Source organism: Chiloscyllium plagiosum, chromosome 14 (genome assembly GCF_004010195.1).
Source record: "Chiloscyllium plagiosum isolate BGI_BamShark_2017 chromosome 14, ASM401019v2, whole genome shotgun sequence".
NCBI classification, from domain to species: Eukaryota; Metazoa; Chordata; class Chondrichthyes; order Orectolobiformes; family Hemiscylliidae; genus Chiloscyllium; species Chiloscyllium plagiosum.
Window position 1 is genome coordinate 65,912,818 of NC_057723.1, and position 27,435 is coordinate 65,940,252.

Sequence of the window (27,435 nt, forward strand, 5' to 3'; positions counted from 1 at the left end):
TTCTTGCAGTCTTCTGCAGTCTTCTTCTTGACCTCTCCGCCTCCGTCCTACTCCGACCTATCACCCTCACCTTGACCTCTTTCCACCTATCACATTTCCAACTCCCCTCCTCCAAGTCCCTCCTCCCTACCTTTTATCTTCTCCTGCTGAACACTCTCTGCTCATTCCTGAAGAAGGGCCTGTGCCCGAAACGTCGAATCTCCTGTTCCCTGGATGCTGCCTGACCTGCTGTGCTGTTCCAGCAATAAAGTTTCAACTTTGATCTCCAGCATCTGCAGACCTCACTTTCTCCTCCAATCAGCATAAAGGTGATTTGGTAATTCTGCTGTTAGTCTCACCAAGAGAACACACTGCTGTCAATGACTTAGACAGTCATGTAAACTCCAGCTTGCTCTCTTTCCACAGATGCTGCCTGACCCGCTGTGATTTCCTGCATTTTTTGTTTTGAGTGGATTGATTTCAGGCAAATCAGTTGTATTTTATAACTACCATCTGTTCACTGCCTTTGTGCTGGAGAAATACTCAGTTTGTATTATATAACTGTATCACTGCATTTTCTTCAAGAAATCATTAATTTCTCAGATCTTTGACCTGAAATGTTTACCTTCTATTTCCACAGATGCTGTCAAATTTGTTGAGTATTTCCAGCATATTCTGTTTTACTTCCTGATTTCCAGATTCTGCATATCTGTTCTAAGGATTTCAGAAAGCTTGCAATGCAATTGTTAAACATTCAGCTTCTATCCTGTTGCTAACCACCTGACTTTCTTCTTTGTCCAGCAAGGCAAGAGTTAAATACTTGCCTTCAAATTTGTTATTGATAGAATGCATTTTCATACATAGAAAATAACTTTAAATGCTGTTGTCGCCAGTTCATTTCTGCGGTGTTCAGTTTCACACCACCTAGTGTGATACCAAATCACACCGTCCACAAAGATCCTAGATTCAATTCCTAGTTTATGTGAGGTATCTAATCTCAACTACAATGGTATTAAGGACACTAAAATTGTCTGTAGTACTCCTTGAGTTAAAAAATGGGGAAAATTGCTGGAGTCCCTCTCCTGGTCACTCAATCTTACCAGGCTGTGGTCTCACACAAGCACTTACAGTGTTGACTTCACTTGCTGGAGGATACCGCACAACCATATCTCAACAAGATGCAATTGCTCAAAGGAACAAGGGGAGAAAAAGCAGATGTTGCATTGTTTTAGTTCTCAAGTACACCTAGGCCTTGCCTTACCTAAAATCCACACTCGCATTCACACTTTTCAAAAGCATAGGAGTTAGTGGCATCATGATAATATCACTTGACTCTTAATTCAGAGGCCCAGGCTAATGTTCTGCGGATGAGTTCAAATCCCACCACAGAGGCTGCGCTTTTTTTATGTTCAATTAATAAATTTGTAACATGAAGCTGGTCTCAGTCATGGTGACCATGAGAGTTATTGTTGATTGTCATAAAAACATTCCTGAAGAAGAGCTCATGCCCGAAACGTCGATTCTCCTGCTCCTTGGATGCTGCCTGACCTGCTGCGCTTTTCCAGCAACACATTTTCAGCTCTGATCTCCAGCATCTGCAGTCCTCACTTTCTCCTGTCTTAAAAACTCACCTTGTTCATGGATGCTCTTAAGAGAATGAAATCTGCCTTCCTTAATCAGTCTACCTCACCTACAACTCTCGAGCCACAGCAAAGTGACTGAATCTTAGCTGCCCTCTGAATTGCAAGCCACTCAGTTCAAAGGCAGTTAGAGATGGTCCAGAAATACTGGCCTTGTCAACTATGCCCACAGTACTTGAAATAATAAAGAACTGAAATGGAATGGAGCCATAGCCAACAACACTGATGGTGAACACAGTACATGCACTATCATTTCCATTGAGATTGACTCATTAACAGAAATTGCGAATCAAATCAGGGATAATCCAGTCTGTGTGACTTAGCCACTACTGAGTCAATGAGGACGACAAGAATCTCTTTCTAAAATGTACAGTTAAATGTGCCAAAAATATGTCAAAATAAAGTCTCTCGTGTAATTATCTGTGGATACGTGTCAATAGCAAACTGTCAAACGCAGAGGATGGAAAGTATTGGATTTTCAGTGACTGTCATCTCTTCAGTCGATATTAGTTGAGGTCAAAGTTCAGTCTAATGAGGTCATTACAGGAAAAGTGAGTGGGTGTTTTGACAGGATATTCAAGCTGCTAATGTGACCTTATCTCTCCCAATGGCTTCGTGACAACCACAGTTTCAGTCCTTGATCTATGCTGAGTTTGCTGCATTGGGCCTAGTATGGGGCAAAATAAAAAACTATCCAGTTAGCCAATCCCTCATCATCCAATCATATCATAACATCTAGTGGGAGAAGAATAAGGTTATTGTGATATATGGGATGAGTACTCTGCCAATCCTTTTTAGATGCAAATCAATTTAGTCATCTCTATGGATTGACACTTCAGGCCAAATTTGTGCTGCTGAGATGTAGTTCAAGATAGGAATTATCAATCTCACAAGACATACTTTGGTAAAAGTGCCCTGTAATATGAGATTTTGACTGAATATGGGGATGTTGGGACAGGTTTTGTGGTATTAAGTTCCATAATAACAGATAGAAAGAGTTTCTCCAAGTATTTTAAAAGGAAAAAGTAAATAAAGTGAGTGTAGGTCTTCTAGAGAGTGAGACTGGGGACTTAATAATGGAAGTTAAGGAAATGAATTAACTGAACAGATATTTTGCAACTATTTTCACTGTACAGGATACAGGTGACATCCCAAAATATTTGTGAATTAGGAGGTGAAAGGCAGGGAGGAACCTAGAACAGTTACAATCACCAGAGAAAATTATTAGATGTAAAAGCTGACCAGTTTCCAGGACTTTATGAACTTCACTCTAGGGGCTTAAGAGAAGTGGCTGATAAAATAATAGATGCATCGGTTTTAATTCTTTAGTGTTCCGTTGTTTCTGAAAAGGTCCCATCAGAAATTGGAAAATATAAAATGTGACTCCTCAATTCAAGAAAGGAGAGAAACAGAAAGCAGGAGAACAGCTAGCTTTACATTGACTCATGGAGTACAGAACTAGCCATTCAGATACAGAACCGGTTCGAAGATAGAAGACAGAGGTTGGTGATGGAGGGTTGCTTTTCAGACTGGAGGCCAGTGACAAGTGGAGTGCCACAAGGATCGGTGCTGGGTCCGCTACTTTTCATCATGTATATAAATGATTTGGATGTCAACATAGGAGGTATAGTTAGTAATTTTGCAGATGACACCAAAATTGGAGGTGTAGTGGACAGTGAAGAGAATTACCTCAGATTAGAATGGAATGTTGATCAGATGGGCCAATGGGCTGAGGAGCGGCAGATGGAGTTTAATTTAGATAAATGCGAGGTGCTGCATTTTGGGAAAGCAAATCAGAGCAGGACCTATAAACTTAATGATAAGGTCCTAGGGAGTGTTACTGAACAAAGAAACCTGGAGTGCAGGTTCATAGCTCCTTGAAAGTGGAGTTGCTGGTAGGTAAGATAGTGAAGAAGGCGTTTGGTATGCTTTCTTTTATTGGTCAGAGTATTGAGTACAGGAGTTGGGAGGTCATGTTGCGGCTGTACAGGCCTTTGGTTAGGCCACTTTTGGAATAATGTGTTCAATTGTGGTCTCCTTCCTATTGAAACGAGGTTGTGAAACTTGAAAGGATTCAGAAAAGATTTACAAGGATGTTGCCAGTGTTAAAGGGTTTGAGCTCCACGGAGAGGCTAAACAGGCTGGGGCTGTTTTCCCTGGAGCGTCGGAGGCTGAGGGGTGACCTTATAGAGCTTTATAAAATCGTGACAGGCATGGATAGGGTAAATATTCAAGGTCTTTCCCCTGGGCAGAGGTTTAGAGTGAGAGGGGAAAGATTCTAAAGGAACCTAAGGGGCAACCTTTTCACGCAAAGGGTGGTGCCTGTATGGCAATAAGCTGCCAGAGGATGTGGTGGAGGCTGGTACAATTACAACATTTAAAAGGCATCTGGATGGGTATATGAATAGGAAGGGTTTAGATGGATATGGGCCAAGTGCTGGCAAATGGGACTAGATTAGGTAGGGTAATCCAGTCAGCCTGGACGAGTTGGACCGAAGGGTCTGTTTCCATGATGTACATCTTTATGACTCTATGACAGAATGGAAAATTTGTTGTTGAGGGGTTTGAAGCTGGGGACTTAGAAAATCTCTGCAAATAGGTAAAGTCAATATCGTTTGTGAAAGAAAAATTATGTTTGACTAATTTATTGAAGTTCTTTAAGAAAGTAATAGGCAACTTTGATAAACCTGTCAGTATACTGTTCTTATATTTCCAGTAATCATTTGAAGGTACCATATCAAAGATTACCACACACAATGAAAGCTCATGGTATAGTATGGATAGAGAATTGGTTAGCTAACAGGAAACAGTCATGAGCGGGTTATTTCCGAGTTTGCAAGATGTGGCAAGTGGAATTTTGCAAGGATCAGTGGTCGAGCATCAACAATTTACATTTTATCTTAATGACTTAGGGGCTGAATGTATGTTTGCTAAATTTACTGTTGGCACAAGGATGGAAAGGAACGGGTTGGGATGAAGATATAGAAGAGTCTGCAAAATAACCTAGGAAGGTTAGTGGGCGGCACGGTGGCACAGTGGTTAGCACTGCTGCCTCACAGCGCCAGAGACCCGCGTTCAATTCCCGCCTCAGGCGACTGACTGTGTGGAGTTTGCACGTTCTCCCCGTGTCTGCGTGGGTTTCCTCCGGGTGCTCCGGTTTCCTCCCACCATCCAAAGATGTGCAGGGTCAGGTGAATTGGCCATACTAAATTGCCTGTAGTGTTAGGTAAGGGGTAAATGTAGGGGTATGGGTGGGTTTCGCTTCGGCAGGTCGGTGTGGACTTGTTGGGCCGAAGGGCCTGTTTCCACACTGTAATCTAATCTCATCTAATCTAAAAAAAAAGGTTACATGCGCAGGCAACAATTTGACAAATAGTTTGTAATATGGGAAAATGTGAACTTATCTGCTTTGGTAAGAACTCTAGTGAAGCAGCATATTACTTAAATGCAAAATTCTGAGGTACGAAGGGATCTGGGTGTATTTGTACATAGTTATAGCACGGAAACGGACCCTTCGGTCCGACCAGTCCATGCCGAACATGATCCCAAATAAAACTAGTCCCACCTCCTTCTGGTCCATATCCCTCCAAACCTTTCCTATTCATGTGTCTATCCAAATGTCTTTTAAACATTATACTTGTACCCAAATCCACCACTTCTCCACGAAGTTCATTCCACATGCAAACCATCTTCCATGTAAAAAATTTGCCTCTCATGTTTTTTTTACCTCTCTTTCCTCTCACCTTAAAAAATGTGCCTCCTAGTTTTGCGATTCCCCATCTTGGGGAAAAGACAACTACCATCAACTCCATCTACAGCTCTTATTATTTTATAAACTTCTATCAGGTAACCTCTCAACTTCCTACACTCCAGTGAAACAAGTCTCAGCCTATCCATCCTTTCTTCATAACTCAAGCCTTCTATATCCAGCAACATCCTGATAAATCTCTTCTGAATCCTTTTCAGCTTGATGATATCCTTTCTTCAACTGGGCAACCAGAACTAGACACAATATTCAAGAAGAGGCCACACCAGTGTCCTGTACAACCTCAACATAACATTCCAACTCGTATGCTCAAAGCACCGAGTAATAAAGGCTAAAGTACCAACTGCCTTTTTTAACACAAACATGAAGAACTATGTACCTGCACCCCTAAGTTCCTCTGTTCTACATCACTACCCAAGGACCGACTATTCACAGAGTTAGTGTGCAGGTACAGCAAATGATTAGGAAGGCAAATGGAATATTGTTTATTGCAAAGAGAATGGAATATAAAAGTTGGGATATTTTGCTAGAGTTGCAGAGGGAACTGTTGAGATCACATCTGAAGTACTGTGCATGTATTTCGTTTCTTTATTTAAGAAAGGATATAACTCCATTCAGAAGCAGTTCAGAGAAAGTTTACTCATTTGAAACCTGGTATTGGGAGTTACCTTGAGATGAAGTGCTGGACTGGCTGAGCCCATATCCATTGGAATTTGGAAAAATGAAATGTGATCTTATGAAATCATATGACATCCTAAGGGGTTTTTGCAAGATGGATGATGAGAGGCTGTTTTTCCTTGTGGGAAGACTAGAACTAGTGGGCAGCACGGTGGCACAGTGGTTAGCACTGCTGCCTCAGTGTACCAAGTACCCAGGTTTGAACCCAGCCTCAGGCTGTGTGGAGTTTGCACACTCTCCCCGTGTCTGTGTGGGTTTCATCCGGCTTTTCCGGTTTCCTCCCACAATCCAGAGATGTGCAGATTAGGTGAACTGGCCATGTCAAATTTCCCATAGTATTCAGGGGTGTGTAGGCTAGATGCGTTAATCATGGGAAATGTAGAGTATTGGGGTAGGGGAATGGGTCTGGGTGGGATACTCTTTGGAGGGTCGGTGTGGATTTGTTGGGCCAAATGGCCTGTTTCCACACTGTAGGGATTCTATGAGAACAAGGGGGCAGAATCTGTGCTCTTTTATATTGAACATATAAAATAGGAGATAAAGTAGGATATTCGGTCCCTCAAGCCTGCACTGCCATTCAATAAGATGATGGGTAATCTTTAACAGTTTTAATTCTACATTCCCATCTACCCTAATTACCTTTGATTCCTTTGTTGAACAAAAATCTATCTACAACAAAAAGACAAAAATCTACAGATGCTGGAAATCAGAAACAGATATTGCTGGAAAAACTCAGTAGGTCTGGCAGCATCTGTGGGGAGAAGGCAGAGTTACTGTGTTGGGTCCAGTCACCCTTCTTTTTATCACTTCTGTGTTAAACATCACATCTGCCAATCAGACAAAGACCCACTTATGCATATTCTGTTTTCAGCCAGTGAGTCAGATCCTTGCACCATGAGCTCTTATTTACCACAATAACCCTTGATGTGGCACATATTAAGTGCCTTCTATTTCCAAGAACAGAACATCTACAGGCTCTTTTTTTTATCCACAGTGCATGTTACTCCTTCAAAGAACTACAATAAATTGGTTAAACATGATTTCCCTTTAACATGTTAACTGATAATAACACTTCACTGACTGAGGTCTATAATTAATCTTGATAACTCTCAATTTTTCCAACTGCTAAACTATACTGTCATTAATAATTGATTCAAGCACCTTCCCCATGTCAGATGTGAAGCTAACTGGTCTATAGTTTCCTAGGTCTCCTGACTAAACCCCCCACCCCCGACAACACCACACACACACACACACAAAATCTGTCTCTTGGAATCATTCTTGAATCCAGGGAATTTTGGATAATTAACAAAAATGCATCCAATACCTCATGAGCAACCTCCTTTTAGATCCTAGGATGAAATCCTTTTGGACCCGGAGATTGGTCAGCCTGCAGCTCCATCAGTTTGCTCAGTGCCACTTCCCTGGTGATCTTAATTTCACCAAGTTCCTCTCTCCTTTCCACCTCCCTATTTACATCTATAACTGGAATATTTCAGTAGTCTCTACAATGATGCTAGTGAGCAAAATTTTTGTTCATCTGTCATTTTTTATCATTTACCATAAACTCTATATTCTTACTCTCCAGAGGCCCAATACTTACTTTGCCTAGTCCTTTCCTATATAATAACTGTAGAAATACTTGCTATCCATTTTCATATTCCTAGTTAGCTTCTTGTCATACGCTAATTTCTTCATCTTGAATAAGCTTTTAGTCATTCTCTGCCAAGTTTTGTACTCTGACCAATCAGCTGACCTGCCACTCATCTTTGGGGAGATATATTTGATGCTTAACCTAACTTTTTTAGTTAACCATAGATCGTGGCGCTGCCTTTAGAATAATTCTAGAATGTACTTACTCTGTGTAACATGAAATATCCTCTTAAATGTCTGCTGCTGTGTCCCTGTTAATCTATCTTTTGCTCTAGTACTAGTATGCTAGCTAACTTCAGCCCTCTCAGCTTTCATGCCACATAGTTGATCTTATGTTTAAAAATGCTGGTTTTATACCCAGTCAAACTGGATGTAAAATTAAGTCATATTATGTTCACTGCTACCTAGTTGTGCCTTTACTCTGATGTCGTTAATTAATCCTGTCACATTACCCAATACCAAGTCTAATATAACCTACTGTCTGGTAGGTTCCAGAATGGGCTTCTCTCAGAAACTATCTTGAAAGCAGGCTGTTACGTGAATCTGATTTCTCCAGTTCATGTATAGATTGAATTAGCCATGAATCCTCTTTATCCAATATTATTGTAACTTTTAGGGCAGTCTGTAAATCGCTCTCATGAGTGGTTTCTTTCCCCTACTATTTCTTGTCTCCATCCAAACTGGTTCTACATCCTAATCTCCTGAACTAAGAAAATCTATTATTATTGCACAAATACTATCTTTGATTAATACTGCCATTCTCTGACTCTCATTTCACATATTGCTATTTTTTACTCTTACCTTGTCCCTACAAAATACCATATCTTTTCATATTTGATTTCATGTTCCTACTATTTAGTTTAAATAATATATTAGTTTAAAACCCTCTCCACCATGTAATAGTAAAGTGTCTCCTATTCAAAATGTAAATTAGGATGAATGTTTTCCCTCAGAGAGATATGAGTTTTTAGAACTTTTCTCCAGATAGCAGAGAAGGTGAGGTCGTTGAATATTTTTTAACATAAAGGAAGGTAGGTAGATTCTTGACCAACAAGTAAGTCAAAGGCAGAAATGTGGAGTTGAGGCCACAATCAGATCAGGCATAATCTTATTGAATCTAGGAGCAGGTAAGAGGAGCTGAATGGCCTACTATACATATGTCTACCCCAGAATCAGATGCGAGAAAGACATAGGGCAGGTGAGTGCTGAGGCAGGCTGGTTAGAATATATCATTTTCTTGTTGCCAGTTGTACTCTAACCAATCAGCTGACCTGCCACTCATCTTTGAGTAGATATATTTGATGTTTAACCTAACGGTTTTAGTTAACCACAGATCGTGGTGCTGCCTTTAGAATAATTCTAGAATGTACTTAAACTGTGTAACATGAAATATCCTCTTAAATGTGTCCCTGTTAATCTATCTCCTGCTCTAGTCTGCTAGCTAACCCTCAATCCTAAAACCCTATAAACTCCCAACCAAATTAGCAGAGTTTCTTATACCTTCCTTGCCTAGTCAATGCCAACTTACCTCACCCACTAATCCTTCAAGAGCTGGTGTGCTGACTGCCATTTTTAAAGGTCCACAGAGTCTTCCAACCCTGGGGAAGTCTTTTCCTCAATTAGTTTGCAGTGGACTTCTTTATAATGAGTGTATGCCCAACCAACATTCCCTTTATATTAACAAATAAAGAATGGCCACAGTGAAGAAGTAAGGAAAGACCTCCTCTCAGCACTTGTGGGGCTGCATCCAATATGAGTCAGCACCAGGAGAGGTGTGGAGAAAATTGGCAAAATCATTCAAGTAGATTTATTGTACTCATCTCTTATTGTGCTTAGTTCCATAAACAGCAATGCAACTGCTGTTTCCTATTGTTATTAGTTTGAATCATTCTTTTGTATTTTTAAAGATGAATCTCTATCTGAATCGGTGTCAAAGCATAAAAATATGTTCACTTTCTTGTTCATCCCCAGAAATGAAACTGAATTAGGTCTGATTGGAAACATGTAACAAGCAGCTAGCAAGACAAATGATTGAGAGACCTTATTATCCTCCTGTCCAATCAATTTCTAGAAAGCTGCATTTTATTTCCTGCAGTGTGCTTTTGTCCCAAGTATAGCAACTGGTAGAATCTGTATCAGTAACATAAATGGATCCTCTCCTATTTTTATTCAAGAATGAGTTAGCATTGTCTTGCTTTGCATTGCAATATCATACTGCATATTTACAGAAAATATTGCTTTGTCCACTTGATGAGAGTTTGAAAGGAAAGTCCAAAAGACTGGTTAAAACCTTAAACAGGATAAGATTGTCGTAATTATTAATACTCACAAAGTACTGGATTATGTGTTCTCATGATCGGGGTGGATTTCAATATGTAGGTGGACTGGGAATATCAGGTTGATAATGGATTGCCAAAAAAGGATTTTGCGGAATATGTACGAGATGGCCTTTTTGGAGCAGCTTGTGGTGGAGCCCATTACAAAACAGGCAATTCTGGATTTAGTGTTGTACAATGAGGCAGATTTGATAAGGGGGCTTAAGGTGAAGGAACCCAAAGGAGACAGTAAACAAAATATGATAGGATTTACTCTGCAATTCGAGAGGGAGAAAGTGGAATCAGATGTAACGGTATCACCGTTGCATAAAGGTAATTATAAAGGCATGGGGAAAGAGCTGACCAGAATTGACTGGGAGAGGAGGGCAGCAGGAAAGACGGTGGAACAGCAATGGCAGGAGTTTCTGGGAATAATTCGGGAGACACAACAAAAATTCATCCCGAGGAAAATGAAGCATACTAAAGGGAGGATGAAGAAATCATGGCTGACAAGGGAAGTCAAGAACAACATAACGCAAAAGAGAAATCACATAATGTGGCGAAGGATAGTGAGAAGCCAGAAGATTGGGAAGTCTACAAAGACCAACAGAGGATAACGAGAAAAGAAATAAGGAGGGAGAAGATTAAATATGAGGGGAAGCAAGCCAGCAACATAAAAAAAGATTGCAAAAGTTTCTTTTGATATATAAAGGACAAAACAGAGGCAACAGTAGACATTAGGCTGCTGGAAAATGAAGCTAGAGTAGTAATGGGAAATAAAGAAATGGCTGAGGAACTGAATAAGTACTTTGCGTCAGATTTCACAGAAGACACTAGTAGAATCCCAAAAATTCAAGAGAGTCAGGGGGCAGAGATGGCGATGATGGCCATCACCAAGGAGAAGGTGCGAGAAAAACTGAAAGGTCTGAAAATGGATACATCACCTGGACCAGATAGGCTATACCACAGAGTTCTGAATGACATAGCTGAAGACATAGAGGAGACTTTAGTGGTGATCTTTCAGGAATCACTGGAGTCAAGACAGTCCCAGATGACTGGAAAATCCTGAATGAAACCACCCTGTTTAAGAAAGGAGCAAGGCAAAGGACGTGAAATTTATAGACTGATTAGCCTGATCTCAGTCTTGGTAAGATTTTGAAGTCCATTGTGAAGGATGAGATTTCTGAATGCTTGGAAGTGCATGGCAAAGTCAGCATGGTTTCATCAAGGGGAGCATGCCTGCCAAATTTATTTGCAGAGGTAATGAGTAGGCTAGACCAAGGAGAGCCAATGATATATCTGGACTTCTTGTAGGCCTTTGACAAGGTGCTGCACAGGAAGCTGCTGAGTAATATAAAGACCTGTGTTGTTAGAGGCAAGTGCTAGCATTGCTGTCTGGCAGAAGGCAGAGAGTGGGGATAAAAGGGTCCTGCTCAGGATGGCAGCCAGTGACTAGTGGTGTTCTGCAAGGATCAGTGTTGGGACCACAACTTTTCATTTTATACATTAATGATCTGGATGAAGGAAATGAGGGCATTTTGGCTACATTTGCAGATGATACAAAGATAAATGGAGGGACAGGTAGCATTGAGATGCAGGGAGGCTGTAGAAAGATTTAGGTTAGTAGAGTGGGCAAAGAAGTGGCAGATGGAATACAATGTGACAAAGTGTGAGTCATGCACTTTGATAGAAAGAACAGAGGCATGGACTATTTTCTGAATGGGGAGAAAATTCAAAAATCTGAAGTACAAAGAGATGTGGAAGTTCCAGTCCAGGATTCTCTCAAGGTAAACTTGCAGTTGGTGATTAGGAAGGCAAAGTGTTGTCATTCATCTCAAGAGGACTAGAATATAAAAGCAGGGATATAATTGTGAGGCTTTATAAAGCTCTGGTCAGACGGCATATAGAGTATTGTGAGCAGTTTTGGGCCCCATATCACAGGTAGGATATATTGGTTTTGGAGGATATATAGAATATATATATTGTGCATCTCAGTGCTATCACTCAGTCAACTTGTTAAAGGCCAGCGAATGTTGTTATGCAGGTTCATGAGAAATATCCCAGGAATGAAAGGCTTAATATATGAGGAATGTTTGAGGACTCTGAGACTATACTTGATAAGGTTTAGAAGGATGAGGAGGTAATCTAATTGAAACTTACAGAATACTGAACAGCCTGGACAGAATGGACATTGGGATGATATTTCCATTTTCTGGATCAGTGGTGCTGGAAGGGCACAGCAATTCAGGCAGCATCCGATGAGCAGCAAAATCAACGTTTCAGGCAAAAGCCCTTCATCAGGAATAAAGGTTTCCATTGGCAGGAGAGACAAGGACCCGAATGCACAGCCTTAGAGTAAAGGGAAGACCCTTTAGAACAGAGATAAGGAGAAACTTCTTTAGCCAGAGAGGCTGAATCTGTGGAACTCATTGCCACAGAAAGTTGTGGAGGCCAGGTCACTGAGTATGTTTAACACAGAGATAGATAGGTTCTTGATTGTCAAGGGGATCCAGGGTTACAAGGAGAGAGAGCAGGAGAGTGGAGTTGAAAAAACTCATCAGCCATGGTTGAATGGCAGAACAGACTTGATGGGCCGAATGGCCTAATTTCTGCTCCTGTGCCTTATGGTTTAAGAGTGGATGGTACTTACATAGCTGTTTACCATGTTGTGCATCTCAGTGCTATCACTCAGTCAACTTGTTAAAGGCCAGCAAATGTTGTTATGTAGGCAGCAGGTGTCAATTTGCAAAGCAGTTTTGATCTTCAAAAGTATTCACTGTTTTCTCAATTAAATCCTTTACAAGAGAGTCAGATTAATTGGGAATGAGGTTGAAGAAAATATGAATATTTACAAATAGTTATGATCAAGTGCACTGTGAAGGTGAATGAAGCTTGTACTGAGAAGGGGAATGGATGCAGTTTTTGAGGGATAATTACGTGCACTGGTAGTCCCAGTGTTAGTCACTACTGGCCCAGCGAGCCAGTAGTGTGAGCATGTTCTAAGGAAGATGTTAATACAGATATCAGACAATGGAGATTGGTAAATGTTCTGGAATTTGCAGATTGAGGATTAAGTGAACATTTATGCAAAGTTTTATTTCAGGAAATTAAATTAATCTTAATGGGTTGTGATAAGGTAGATTGTACACGTGCTTTGGATAGAATGGCCGGAAGTTGCTGAATGGCTTGTTCTTCTTCCACATTAATGATCTTCTGGTCTAAAATACGTAGGAAAGAGACTAAAGGGTGATAAACTTGAAGTGTAAAATGTTAATATGTAACACTTTGATACTGACAGTCAACTTCTTGAATGACACCATCACTCATGTATTCACAACTTATACAGATTGGCAGACTACCAACTACAAGGCTCATCCATAAATATCAATTACTCCATCCTTGATGACAGGGGCTGCAGTAGCCTTGGACCTTACACAAGGAATTCTCTCTCTCTCTCCCTCTCTCTCTTTCTCTCTCGCCTCCTGGGAATTCTCTTTCTAATCCTCTCTGCCTCTCTTGCTTCCCCTTGAAATTATCTCTTTAATCTCATCTATTTTCCCTCCTTTAATTTTTATACTCATAATGTGTATAGCAATAAGATGGCTGTAGATAAAAATTTTCCTGTGGGTCTTATTTCCAGAGCAAGCTGGCAGACGGAATGACAGTAAAAAATAAAACCCATATAGAAGAAACTGCTTTAGATGTTTTCTTACAAGTAAATTGGTTTTTAATGACAATGGCTACAATGCTTGCAACCCCTCTATAATTAGCTTTAAATCACCAATATTTAACGTGTGTAAACCAAAAGAACTGTGGATGCTATAAATCAGAAACAAAAACAGACGTTGCTGGAAAAGCTCAGATCTGAGGAAGGGTCACTGGAATCAAAATGTTAACTCTGATTTCTCTTCATTGAAGCTGCCAGACCTGCTGAGCTTTTCCAGCAACTTCTGTTTTTGTTTAACATTTGTGACTTATTCAGTGTGAGATAATTTATAACGCAGATCTTCATTATGAATCTCATTCTTTTACACTGAATCTCATTGTTTTACACTGTTAGAGTTATTTTGATCTCCCACATTAATCAGTCTGTTTTCTTTAAAGTTGTCATAAAATTGATTTGAAAAATAAGTGTATACTCATTTCTGCTGGCTTCATCCCAGGCTGACAACATTGTGAGGTATTGGTGACATTTAAGATCAGCAGATGCCAGATGGCAACCCATTTTAATTCTAAAAGTGGGACAAAGTGACCATATTTTAAAAGCATAGCCACACACAGTCACTCCAAATAAAGGGTTGCATTGTATTTGAGGACAGTTGTCATGCATCAGCCATGATGGCGAGCATTGAGAGACTGTTCAGCAACACAGGACCGAAGGTTGTCTTTGCCAACTCCCCAGGCAGGTACACTTTAGAAAATAAGAAGGAAATGATGCTTTGACTGTCAAGGAAGGAAAGGCCAGCAGAGCTGTGGATTTGAGCTGTTTTGTGATACAAGAGAACAATGAGCTGGCATAGGTGATAGTAGAGTTAATTAGATCTTCCACAGCAAAGATATTGGGTGGACAATCAGAGTACAGCATGACATATTTGGATCCTTTGAATGTACAGGAGAGAGGTTTTGCAAGGAGCAGTGTTAATCTTAATGTCAGTGAAAGATAAGACAATATGGTGTAATATGTACCACCAAATGAAATATATATGCAGTGGTCTTGCTAATAAAACACTATCCCACACATGGCACTAGAAACAGGTCCACTATGATACTTCTTTCACTCCTGACTGACAAAATTTATGCTACAGCCTTGATGGCACTATCTCTGTGTGACTTTAGGGCTGCACCCCATTAAACTAGTTTCGTCCATTGATGAATCCCAATACTTACCTTCATTGCACTCTGCCTTTCCCAACAGTTCCATCTATGATTAGTCTGTTCCAAACTTTTAAAAATGCCAACATCTCAGATAGTATTAATTTCTTAATTGGGAAATCAACTTGAAGAACTGAATCCCACAACACAGAACAGCACCATGTCTGTAAGGAGGAAATGAGGATTACAGATGCTGGAGAGTCAGAGTCAAAAAGTGTGGCACTGGAAAAGCATAGCCAGTCAGGCAACATCAGAGGAGCAGGAGAGTCAATATTTCAGGCATAAGCCCTTCCTAAGGAATGTGGGAGGAGGTGCTGCTAAGAGATAGATAGGAGGTTAGGGGTGGGCCGGGTGGGGGTGCGGGACATGGAAGGTATGAGAGAAGGCAATAGGTGGCTGCAGGTGAGGGGTGATTGTGATAGGTCGGTGGGGAGGGTGGAACAAATAGGTGAGAAGAAAGATGGACAGGTAGTACAGCTCAAAAGGGCAGTGTGCAATTGAAGGATTGGATCTGGGATGAAGTGGGGAGAAGGGAGATTTGGAAACTAGTGAAGTTGATGTTGATGCCATGTTGTTGAAGGGTCCCAAGGTGGAAGATGAGGTGGCTTGACCTGCTGTGCTTTTCCAGCGCTGTAATTTTCAAATCATGTCTGTAAGGAACAAGACAGATGAGGTATTAAAATTAAGCAGAGATACCCAGGTTAATTATTAAAACGTATAGAGTGATGGCTTTATGGCTATATTATTGGTCTACTCTGTGTTTTAATCACTGTTCTTTCTGATTGCAGATGCTCTCCATTCTAATGAATTGCATTATATTTGAAGACTGTAGGAATCAGTGGTCAATGTCACGTCCACTCCTGGGACTGATACTTCTCAATGAGAAGGTAAGGAAGGCTTCACAAGACAGAATATGACCAACAGAACTGAGCAGCAGTCTCTATCGCATCTTTATAAAGTATCCATGCAGCTTCAAATTCCAGAGTTTGGATTCATACCAACTACCTAGTCTGCAATCATATGCTTTGATTAATATTCACTTTAACCACTTAGAATTTCAAATACAATAATAAGATCTTCCATAAGCCAGCTCTTCTCTAATATCAGCATTTCCAGCTATCATTGCCTCTCATATCCTTGTGTGCTCAGGTTTAGTTCGTGTCCAGTGACAGCTTCTGATTTATTTGTGCTCTGTGGAAGAATTTCTGTAGGATTATCTCAATATCTTGCAAACACTTTAAGATCAGGAGAAACCCTAGAGAAGCTACAGTGACAGAAGATCATGACCAATAGCCAATGTTCATGAACCATGTCCAGTCTGAATCTGTGTCCTTGTAAGAGTATAAATTAAGAGCATGACTAATTACCCATAGAATACCCCTATTCACAGTCAACCTACTGTTTTCAGGATACATTCACACTCCATACTATACTGGCAGGAGAAGCAGAAAGAGCCATGCAGAGAACAGCTTAATGCTGTGATTGAAATGTAAATGTGTTTTAGATAAATTCTTTACCTCCACCAAAAATGAAGCAAAGGGATAAGATGAAGATGATAGAAGAGAAGAATAAATGTAAATACGATGTGAGATGTCTCATCATTCACCTCCCTTGAATGACCTAGTTTTGTCGTAGTGGATTCAGTATCTTTAACATTATCTGCTTCATGATGATTTGCATCCAAGTGCAATGAAAGATAGCACTACTTTTAAAATGATTAAGTGAGCGATAGAGGATAGACAGTGTTTCGCAATAGTAGGTGACATCGCATTATCATACTTTATGGATCACTGCAATCTTTCACATATTTGGTAGCCTAATAATTTCTATCCTGCATAAACCAATGAATCATTCCCCTCTCCCAAGTATAAAAAATATCTGATTTCTATGCTTTGCCGACATTCTTCATTGGATATAAATAAAATAGGCTGTAATCTTTTCCCTTTTCAAAAGAAAGCAATCCATTATGATTAACAAAACTGTTTGGGGTTGTTAGTATTTCTCACAAAGTGCCAACCCAATTCTGAACCTCCCCAAAACCAAACAAGATATGAGGAAGGTTCAAGCGATTGATAGCAATTGTGGTTAGAATCTATGCCTGAATCAGGCCCAAGGAATTAGTGTTTTCATTTTGATGCATTTTTTTTTTCTTTAAGAGTTTTCAGGAGCCCTGCGTTTATTTATTTGAGATGCTGGCTGACAGAGTGTTGCAACTAAGTCAGTGGTATTAAGAGTGTATCCCGCAGAACAGGCTTTCCATTCTACATGCTTTTGAGCCACCATCTACAGCATCCCTGATTGAGAGGCTGCTCAGAGAATGGCCTAATTCCATTTTTAAATCTTCTTCATGCCACTTTTCTGTGGTCACAATGAAAGTAATCTGGCTCATTGCAGTTCATGTGACCCCTCATCCTTCCCAACCTAGAACTGTTGTGCTTTTTCCAGCACCGCACTTTATCGACCCATACTATCCATTAGCCAAATGCATAAGCATGCCATTTTGTAACTATCCCAACCAGAATGTTATATCCAAGTGCTGGATTAACATGTATGATTCAAGTAAAATAAGGCCCAAGCATCAGAATGTCTGCCTGTTAAAATTACAACAATGTAGTAATAATAATAATGCAGTTATATTTTTCTGCCCTAATGTCTGAATTTATGAATGCACTGCTGTAATGTGATATTGCGATGTGCAGATCAGAAAATCCTAACCTGAATCCCTGGTCTACATTAAATTATCTAATTTGGTAAAAACTCATTCACTGTAATAACTAATGATGACAATCCAATGGTCCAAGGGAGAAACGGTAAGTCTATGCCATTAACTGAAGTTCCTCTCCATGTCCTTTGTTTTAGTGATTCATTAATGGGGTGTGCTGTCACTGATAAGACTAGATTTAATTTCAGTTTCCCTTTGTTATCAAAGATGGCTGTTTCTTTTATGCATCTGATTTGCATTCTAATGTAGCATAGAGTAGATTAGCATGGCTTTCCAGAGTGTATGTGAGAGTGGACTGCCTGATTTTTGTAGAGGTTGCTCAGACTTTCCAGCTTCTCTTTTGTCCATCACTGCTTGTCTTCTCTACTGTTGAAAGGAAATGTCACAGCAGATGAGATTGCTCCACTAAGATTTCACTCTCTTGCATTTTGAACCTGAACCTCAGCCATCCTCACAGTGTCCAAGTTTAAGTTGTGAATAAAAAGAACATTTTAAAGATTTTCTCATCTGTATTACATGTCCACTCCATCTGAGCTGAACTCTAAGACAATTCCAGACATTTCTACTCTTTGAATTAGCTCAGTGTTGGACACTTCATACTCCCATTGATCCCCATGACATTCCAAATGCATCTCAGGTAGAGTCAATCATATACTTAATGCATTAGGTGCATTAGTCAATGTCTGTCAGGAATACAGGAAGATGGATATTACCATATCTTTATGAACAGCTTTTATAAAATATTGGTGACACTAGCCAGGTTAGCATTTATTGCCCAACCTTAATTGCCCTTAGGGTAGTGGTGAGCTGCCTCATGAACCACTACAGGTCTTGAGATGTAGCAACACCCACACTACTGTTAGGAAAGAAGCTCCATGATTTTAACCCAATGACAGTGAAGGAACTGTGTTATAGTTCCAAATCAAGATGATGTGTGACTTGATGGGGAAATTGCAGGTGATGATGTTCCCATACATCTGCTGTCCTTGTCCTTGGTGGTAGAGTTTGCAGATTTGGGAGGTGCTATTGAGGGGTCCTAGGCAAATTATTGCTACCTATCTTGTGGATATTACGTACTGCACCACACTGACAATGGGACATAGGTGGTGGGACAAAGGGTTTAACTTACTGGAGAGACTAGTGACACTGAAGGAATACCTTGTGCAGATTTGACATTTATAACCTGAATCCTGAATGAAACTAAAGTTTTTGCCCCCTTTCTTTTCCTATGTTAACCATTTGCATTAATTAGTTCTTTTTGGATAGTGTCATTTATAAGGAAATAGTTAACCCAAGAACAATCTTTGATAAATAGCAGTAAACAAGAATATTAAAAAGTGTTCTGTCATGTTCATCACCAGAGGTTAATAGATATGTTCCTGAAATGTAACATTGACTATAATGTTGTGAAACTTGTCTATTTATTTATTGGAACCAAATAGAGAGCATTAGACTAGAAGAGAGACAATAAGGTATGTTTCAAATGAAGAGAGGAATAAGAACAGGATGGATATGCTCATAAATATTACTCAATATGTATGCAGAACAAGTATTCAGAGTACTTCCAAGGATAAAAGTTAGAGTCAAAAACATGACAAGTTTGTGATGATAGTGAGGATTGAAATGGATGGTATCATTTTAGAACAAGTAGGTAATTGATAACAGAAGATGGTAGATGTGATGCAGAAGTTAAAGGATAGAGGTAGCCAGAAGTAATTTTGTGAAGATAAAGCATGTGTTAACAGTAAGAAAATTCAAGTTTGAAATGAGGAAAAATCTCAGAATATGCTGCATTCTGTTCATTTTATTGTATACCTCAGAAACTGAGGCCATAAGTAAAGATCTGCGGAAGAAGATTGCTGGAATTGCGTTTGAAAGTGGATGCTTAGATGTATTCTAAACATTCCATGTGCAGACCATAAGACAAATGAAGGAATGCTTAAAATGTCAGTATTACAGCCATTTGATGAGAGCTATAAAACTACAGAGATCACACCTAGTGGGTAATATGGAATGCAGCAGAAAGAGAGATTGAATTACAGATGTCATAGAGTGGTCCCACATGAGCTACGGTGGATGTATGAGGATGGGGCATGAAATAAGACAGGCAAGTGTGACACACCATGACAGCAAACCTCCTGGTATGAAGGCGAGGGTGAGCATGGGAGACAATTGCCTAGTGGTATTATCATTGGACTGTCAATCCAAAGATCCAGCGAATGTTCTGGGGATCTGAGTTCAAATCCCACCACAGCAGATGGTGAAATTTGAATTCAATTTTATAAAAACTGGAATTAAGAGCATAATGATGACCATGTTGATTGTCAGAAAAACCCATCTCATTCACTTACGTCCTTTAGGGAAGTAAACTACTATCCTTACCTAGCTGGGTTAAATGTGACTGCAGACCCACATCAATTTGGTTAACCATTTCCTGCCCTCTGGGCAGTTAAAGATGAGCAATAAATGCTGGCCTAGCGAGCAATGCCCTCATCCTGTGAATGAATGAAAAAAGCTGATAAGTTTCACAAATGATAGTGAGGTCTAGCAATAGATTTTAACCCCAAACCAGTGTGGTGTCGTCACGCATATTTGTGACACTCAAGTTGAGTATCATTCCAATACAGTAGTGATATGCTAGACCTTATGGCAAGTCCTTTCTCCATAGCAAGGCTGTACAGATGTATTCCAGCATATGCAGTAATGAGGCTTTTTTTTACAGATAAATTAATGAATTTAATGATATGGGTTAACATGTATGGCACTGTGATGATTGATAATCCTTGTATTTAGTTGAAAATTATCATCCCAGTATTTAATCAGGTAATTTCTCTAGTCTGGTTACACAGCAGCTTTTATTGCAGTCAGCTCATCAGCTCCCAGTTTTGCAGGAGGGCAATTGTATCTCATTTTGTCTTCACATATTTAGGATGCAGAAGGAACTGTTCAGGAAAAAAACACTATCATAATGTTCTTCTCGATTTGCAATATTGCAAATAATGATTGTGGGACTTTGCAAAAGCATTTAGCCAAACAATAAAATTGTTTATTCCCTTTTTAATTAGTGGATCACATTAACAGATTACCCATCTGAGATTCAGTCCAGGACATTTTATACTAGCAATTAAGAATGCTGGAAAGAGTACTTTTAATAACTGCAAGTCATACTTAAACCACGAGCTCTGCTCTTGCTGTGAGACTAGAAGGTGTCATTTTATTGATCTGCCCATTACGAACAGCAGATTACAAGGCATTCCTGTTCCAATTCCAAGTATTTTTTTGACATTTGCAGAGAGGTTGCCACAATGATTAAGTTTTTAATAAAGCCACAGTTTTCTGCCTTAGAAATTGAAGGACAGTATAAGATGCTTTCTTTCTCTTAATAAAATTGAAACACCAATTGCCCGATTGCACCTGCCTAAATTCTGCTCCTGGTCCATCAACCATCACTGTTTCTTATACCCCAGCTCATGAGGGAATATTGAAAAATAAGTGCAAGATTGGAAATTAATTTGACTGACGACACTGTGCATTACAGGCACTGTCAGAGCAGTAAAGCTTTATATTTCAATTTAGTAATAAGGCAATACACAATGATTACATGCTATGAACTAACATTACCGCTTTCTTTTCTTAACATTTCTGCCAGCTTGTACCTTTGCCCTTCCAAGAGAATTGTTGACCGCTTTCTGAGGTACAGATGCATTCTTGGTCGGCCGTTTATTCATTGTCACCGTGGGGTCAGTCGGGTCATTGTTTTGCTTTTTCTCTGGCTGGCTTCAAGTCTCACATAGTTCACATCGCAATGTCATCCTCACATCCAAATTTTCTTCTTATGTTTACCCCTCAATTACTCTTTGATTTATTGCAAAAATCAAGGCTGTCAAGTCTTTGTTTTGAATGCCTCTATCTGGGTATCATTTTTTCTCAATTACTTAACAATCCTTTTTAATCCTGAGCTTGTGCTCTGGGTCTAAACCACTCAATCTTTGTTCTGTCCATTCTCCTAATTCTGAGCATCCTCCACTGCAGAATACCTGCAGATATTATTCTTCTCCCATCCTCTTTCAGCTCAGCCCAGCTCTGATGACCATGGAGTGCAATACTCCACATGAGAGACATTTTTTCAACTTTATGCAGCTACTTTTAAACACTACTAAAGTCACTGATCACACCTCTTGACATAACTAATCCATTGTAGATTTAATTCTTGGATGTTTTATGTTTATTATTATGCCAAAGCACTTTTCTAATTTCCATTTAAAGCCATAATGCTGGTCTTTTACTCATTTAAGTTCAGTCCAAAAGTCTTGTTTTAACTTAGTTTATTGCTCTTCCTTTGATCTGGCTATGAGTGCATTTTGTTTTGTATTAATTTGTAGGATGTGCGTGGACTAGCATTCATTACTGATGTCTCTCAATAAAAGGGAGCCAGTGGATGTGATCTTCTTGGATTTCCAGAAGGCCTTTGACAAGATGCCACACAGGAGGTTGCTAAATAAAATGACCTCATGGTATTAGGGGCAAGGTACAAGCATAGATAGAGAATTGCTGACTGGCAGAAAGCAGAGAGTGGAGACAAAGGGGACTTTTCAGGATGTCAGACAGTTAGTGGTGGAGTTCCACAGGAATCAGTGTTGGGACCACAACTACTTACATTACACATTAACAATCTGGACAAAGGAGCTGAGGGCACTGTTAAGTTTACACATTCATTCTGATTGATAGGAAATTGCAGTGGGTATAGAGATTTCTTAAGGGCATACACAACCAGTGAACCCATCACCGGGCAAGCTCAGGTGACAGCCCCAACTGGACTATGTTGACTAACATGTTTGTCAGACTTCACAGAATTTTAATGAAATTTATTCTACAGTTTTTACAGAAAAGAAAGATTTTCTTCAGAGCTACACACATCGACTTTCTCATTTTGTATTGACATCTTTCTTCAACCGCTGAATTGTTTCTCCTGTCACATTTTTCACACTGCAATCTGTCTGTGGATTGAATATCCTGATGACTGAACTTAGACAAAACTTTTGGTGCCTACAGAATTGAGGCCAAGATGTCCTAAGAAATAACACTGTGTAATGAAACTCAGTTGACCTTGACACATTGTGCTTTCTAATTGCAGTATTTCAGTGAATTGAGAAGAAATTTGATAAGCAACCAGGACCCTGAGCAGCAGCAAACACTGAATGCATGTTTTGAGAAATTAATGGAAGGAGTGGAACAGAACTTGCTAATCAAGAACAGAGACAGGTAAACGGAGACAATGAAATGAAGTTAAAAGACCATAGTGTGAAGATCGGGGAAACTAGTGTCGAGTTGGAGTCAAATATAGGCGAGGCCAGATAAGAACATGGCAGGTTTCATTCCTCAAAGGATGCTAGCGGACCAGTTAGATTTTTATAGCAGTCCACTAGATATTTTGTCACTTTTATTGATATCAGCTGTTTATCTCCAAATCTTTTAAACTAAATTCAAATTCTTAAACATGCGTACTGCTGGACAGGGTGGGCACACAACAAATAAATTTAATGCAAAGTAGTGTGAAATGATAGATTATAATGGGAAGAAAGAGGAGAGACAATATTTTAAAAAGTACAATTTGAAAGCATGTGCAAGAACAGAGAGACCTGGAGCTGGTATATACATAAATATTTGAAGCTGGCAAGGCAGGTTGAGAAAGTAGTTAATGAGACATTCAAGTTCCTGGGCCTTTTAAATAGAGCCATTATTGCAAAATCAAAGAAGGTATGGTGAGAGTCTATGTAAGCCTGCTTTTGCCTCTGCTGGAGTATTGTGTCCTATTACAAGACACCTTGTCAAAAGTCTTTTGAATCAAGAATTCTGGGAGAATGGTAACTTAATGGTAATGGCATTCAGTTGTATTAAAGCATTACCAAATCTAAAAAAGAATGACACTAACTGCATCATCCATCAACTTTAGAAACAGGAAACAACAATGGCAAAACCAATCCTGCTGACACTGCAAATTCTCCTTACTAACATTTGGGAGGGAGGGCTTGTGCTAAAATTGGGAGAGCAGTCTCACATATCAGTTAAGCAACAGCTAGATATAGTCATCCTCATGAAGTCATACCTTACAGACAATGTCCTAGGTAACACCATCACCTTCCCTAAGTATGTTGTGTCCCAATAACAGGACAGATCAAGCAGATGTGACGACACAGTGGTCTACCATTGGGAGGGAGTTGCCCGGGAAGTTTTCAACATCGCCTCTGCACCCTATGAAGTCCCATGGCATCAGATCAAGCATAGCAAAGGAAAATGAATGTCAAACTGAAGAAGCCACAACAGAGGACGACTTGCATATCAAACAGCTGAAGAAACAAGTGATAGGTAGAGCTGAATGATCCAACAACCAGGTGATCTGATTTATGCTCTGCAGCCCAAGTCACAAATCATGGTGGACAAGTAAATAATTATTCAGTTGAGGAGGCCCACAAATATCTCTGTCCTCAATGAGGTTGCCTAGCACATCAGTCCAAAATAAGTCTGTAACATCTGCAACCACCTTCAGCCAGGATTGCTATGTGGATGATCCATTTTGGCATCCTTCTTCAGTCCCCAATATTGATTTACTCCACTTGATATTGATAAACAGCTGGAGACCCTAAATGTGGCAAAAGCTATGAGAACAAAATAATAGTACTGAAGATATGTGCTTTCAAACTAGTTGTGCCTTAGCCAAGATGTTCTGTGTGGCTGAGACATTGGCATCTCCCCAACAATGTGAAACATTGCCCATGAATACAAAAAGTAAGTCAATTCCAACATGGTAAATGACCAGTCTACTGTGGTGGACTCTCCCTCATTATGGGCATTTAAGCGGGCATTGGATAGGCATATGGAGGATAGTGGGCTAGTGTAGGTTAGGTGGGCTTGGATCGGTGCAACATCGAGGGCCGAAGGGCCTGTACTGCGCTGTATTCTTCTATGTTCTATGTTCTATGTACTCTCATTCATCAGCAAAGTAACAGAGGGGCGAAAAATAATGGAGACAAATCAATAATGCAATCAATTAGAACTTGCTCAACATTAACCTGTTGGAAAGTTTGGATTTCGTCAGGACCAATCAGCCCTTGACCTTATTATAGCCTTGGTCGCCACTTGCCTGGATGAACATATTTCCAACAATGCTCAAGAAAGTTGAAACCGTCCAGAAAAAAAAGCAACACATTAGATTGCCCCACATTCACAATTATCCACTTCACCAATGCTCAGTAGCAATAGTGTACCATCTTCAAGATGCATTGCAGAAATTGACCAATTAGACAGCAACTTCCAAGCCCAAGATCACGTCCATCTCAAATGACAAGGGCAGCAGATACATGGGAATATCTCCACCTGCAAGTTCCCCTCACCATCCTGACTTGGAAATATATTTCAATTTCTTCAGTAACACTGGGTCAAAATCCTGGAATCCCTCCCTAATGGCACTGTGGGTTATGTCACATGGACTGCAACAGTCCAGGAAGGCAGCTCACCATCACTTTTTAAGGGAAACTAAAGTTGTGCAATAAATGCTGGTCCATGAGTGACTTCAAATAAAGCATGAACAAAAGAGCTGACTGCCAGTGGTGAGGTGAAAGTGACTGGCCTTGTCATCAAGGTTGTGATTGACTGAGTGGCTAAGGGATCAGCATATTCTGGCACACAAGTATTCAGTACTATTGCTGGATCATTGTCAGTGTCCAACTGTTTCTGGATATCATGTGGAGTGAATCAAATTGGCTGAAGAGGGGCATTTGTGATGCTGTTTCTCTTCTGGATGAGGCCAAAATGGATCATTCACTTGACTCTTCTGACTAAAGATTGTCACAAACGCTTCATCCTTATCTTTTGCACCGGTGTGCAGAGCCCTTCCATCCTTGGTGATGCAAACATTTGTGAAGACTCTTCCTCCAGTGATTTGTTTAATTGTCCACCATCTTCACAACTGGATGCAGCAGGTCTGCAGAGCTCAAATCCAATCCATTGGTTGTGGGATTGCTTAGTTCTATCTATTGCTTGCTACTTATGCTGCTTGGCATGCAAGTAGTCCTGTTTGTAGCTTCACCAGGTTGACATCTAATTTTAGGTATACATGGTGCTGCTCCTGGCATGCTCTCCAATGTTCTTTACCATTGCTGGACCTTTGTCCCGGAACTCCTCCCTGTCACTGCAGATGAGTCTACACCACATGGACCTGCTTTCAATGAGGCAGCTCACCATCAACTTCTCAAGGTAGTGATAAACAATAAATGCTGGCCCAGACAGCAATGTCCACCTTCACTGGATGAATTAAAAAAAACAACTGAACACCATAGATTGCATCAGATCTAGCTGAAAGACACATTAATAGCAACTCATTGGGTACTTGGCATTGATAGCAGAAGTCACCTAATGTTTACTGCTTGCTGCTATTGATTCCACAAATGCTGGTCAGTTAAGGGGTTAAGATCTAAGGAATTGGAAAGATTGGAAGCAGAAAGGACTATCAACGAGGTGTTGGAATAGTAGCTGAAATTTTCTTTGGCACCTAAAAGAGGTCACTTCCACATGGACCCAAAGGGTAGGGTTTCTATTCACCCTATGGGCCTCTCCTTCTACACAGCTGAGAGTCCACAATGGATACTTTACTCAACAGGTCATTAAAAATGACTCTAATTCACTTTGTCCTATGGAACTAGACTCACAAGGTTGCAACCCAAGTGAGGCATCAAGCATTCAAGAAATGTGCCTGAAATAGCATTTAGTGTTTGTTTCAAGCTTAGATTTCAACAGCCATTCCACCCAGTTTCCTCTCAGCAGGGATGAGGGTGAGGATTAAAATCCCTTTCTTTACTATCTGGATTCACATAAGTAGTGGTCTCTTGCATACAGTGTTGGCAGGCTAGCACCTCCTGTATAACAGCTTACAGCTAGAATAAGCATCAACAAAATCAGTTAAAAAAAAACAAGATGGAAAAGTTCAAGCACAAATCATTTATTTCAGTAGTTTAATTTTTAAATGGGATTCTCATCAAATTTAGAGTCAGAAGGCTGTTTGTTTATTTTTTCCACCATCACAGGTTTACACAGAACATGTCCATTTTCAAACGTGATGTGACTGAGACTTTGCGCATTTGTACAACTGCCAATACCCCTGTTGATATGATGAGCTGATTCCAACACTGATGGCAGAGTGATCAGAGGATCTGCAATCCCGAGGACAGTGAGCATTATGCCAGTGCCTTTTGTTACTGCTGCAAAATAAAATGTGTCTTTTCCACCTGGTACTTGAGATAGTGGTGATCTTCCTGGGTTGGGAGGAGGGATGCATAATTTGATAACAGAATCTAGCAAAGGTTTAGAGTGGGTTACTATCTAACGCCTCACTTATTACTGGCTCACACTGGTTTCGAAGTCCTTGCAAACACAAAGTCCAAACCAAATCTAACGTTGGGTACAAAAACGTCCTTATTCACAGAGGAGTCAGTTCGCAACAACTCTCATAAGATTACACTTTTCCAACAATGTAGGATACTCCTCAGTGCGCAGAAGTTGAATTTCAGGATTGCATGTAAATTATGATGGTCATCTGACCTACTTTGGCAGCCCTTTGCCAAAGATTGTGTTTCAGGTTACCTGGTTATATGTGAATACACTCATCCACCTTAATTATCAAGTCTCCTTTATTTCTAACAGAGGTGTCCCTCTGAATAAAGCAGGACACATGAACCAATAATCAGTAGACAATTCTCCATGTGATGTTCACAGTTTTCTCATTCCTTGAGGCTACATTCCAGTGAACCATGTGTC

General features: G+C 40.1%; 1 protein-coding gene across 3 annotated transcripts in view; it reads left to right on the forward strand.

Annotated features, from left to right (window-relative positions):
* The window catches only part of LOC122556776 (ran-binding protein 17-like), a 1,066,498-nt gene extending 1,039,594 nt beyond the window's left edge, over positions 1-26,904 (forward strand). For all 3 annotated transcript variants that reach the window (XM_043703926.1, XM_043703927.1, XM_043703928.1), the window contains 3 exons: positions 15,692-15,790; positions 22,760-22,887; positions 26,706-26,904. In XM_043703926.1, coding sequence (XP_043559861.1) covers positions 15,692-15,790; positions 22,760-22,887; positions 26,706-26,799 — 321 coding nt within the window. In that variant the 3' untranslated portion in view covers positions 26,800-26,904. The remainder of the gene's footprint in view (positions 1-15,691; positions 15,791-22,759; positions 22,888-26,705) is intronic.
* Positions 26,905-27,435: the final 531 nt, after the last annotated feature.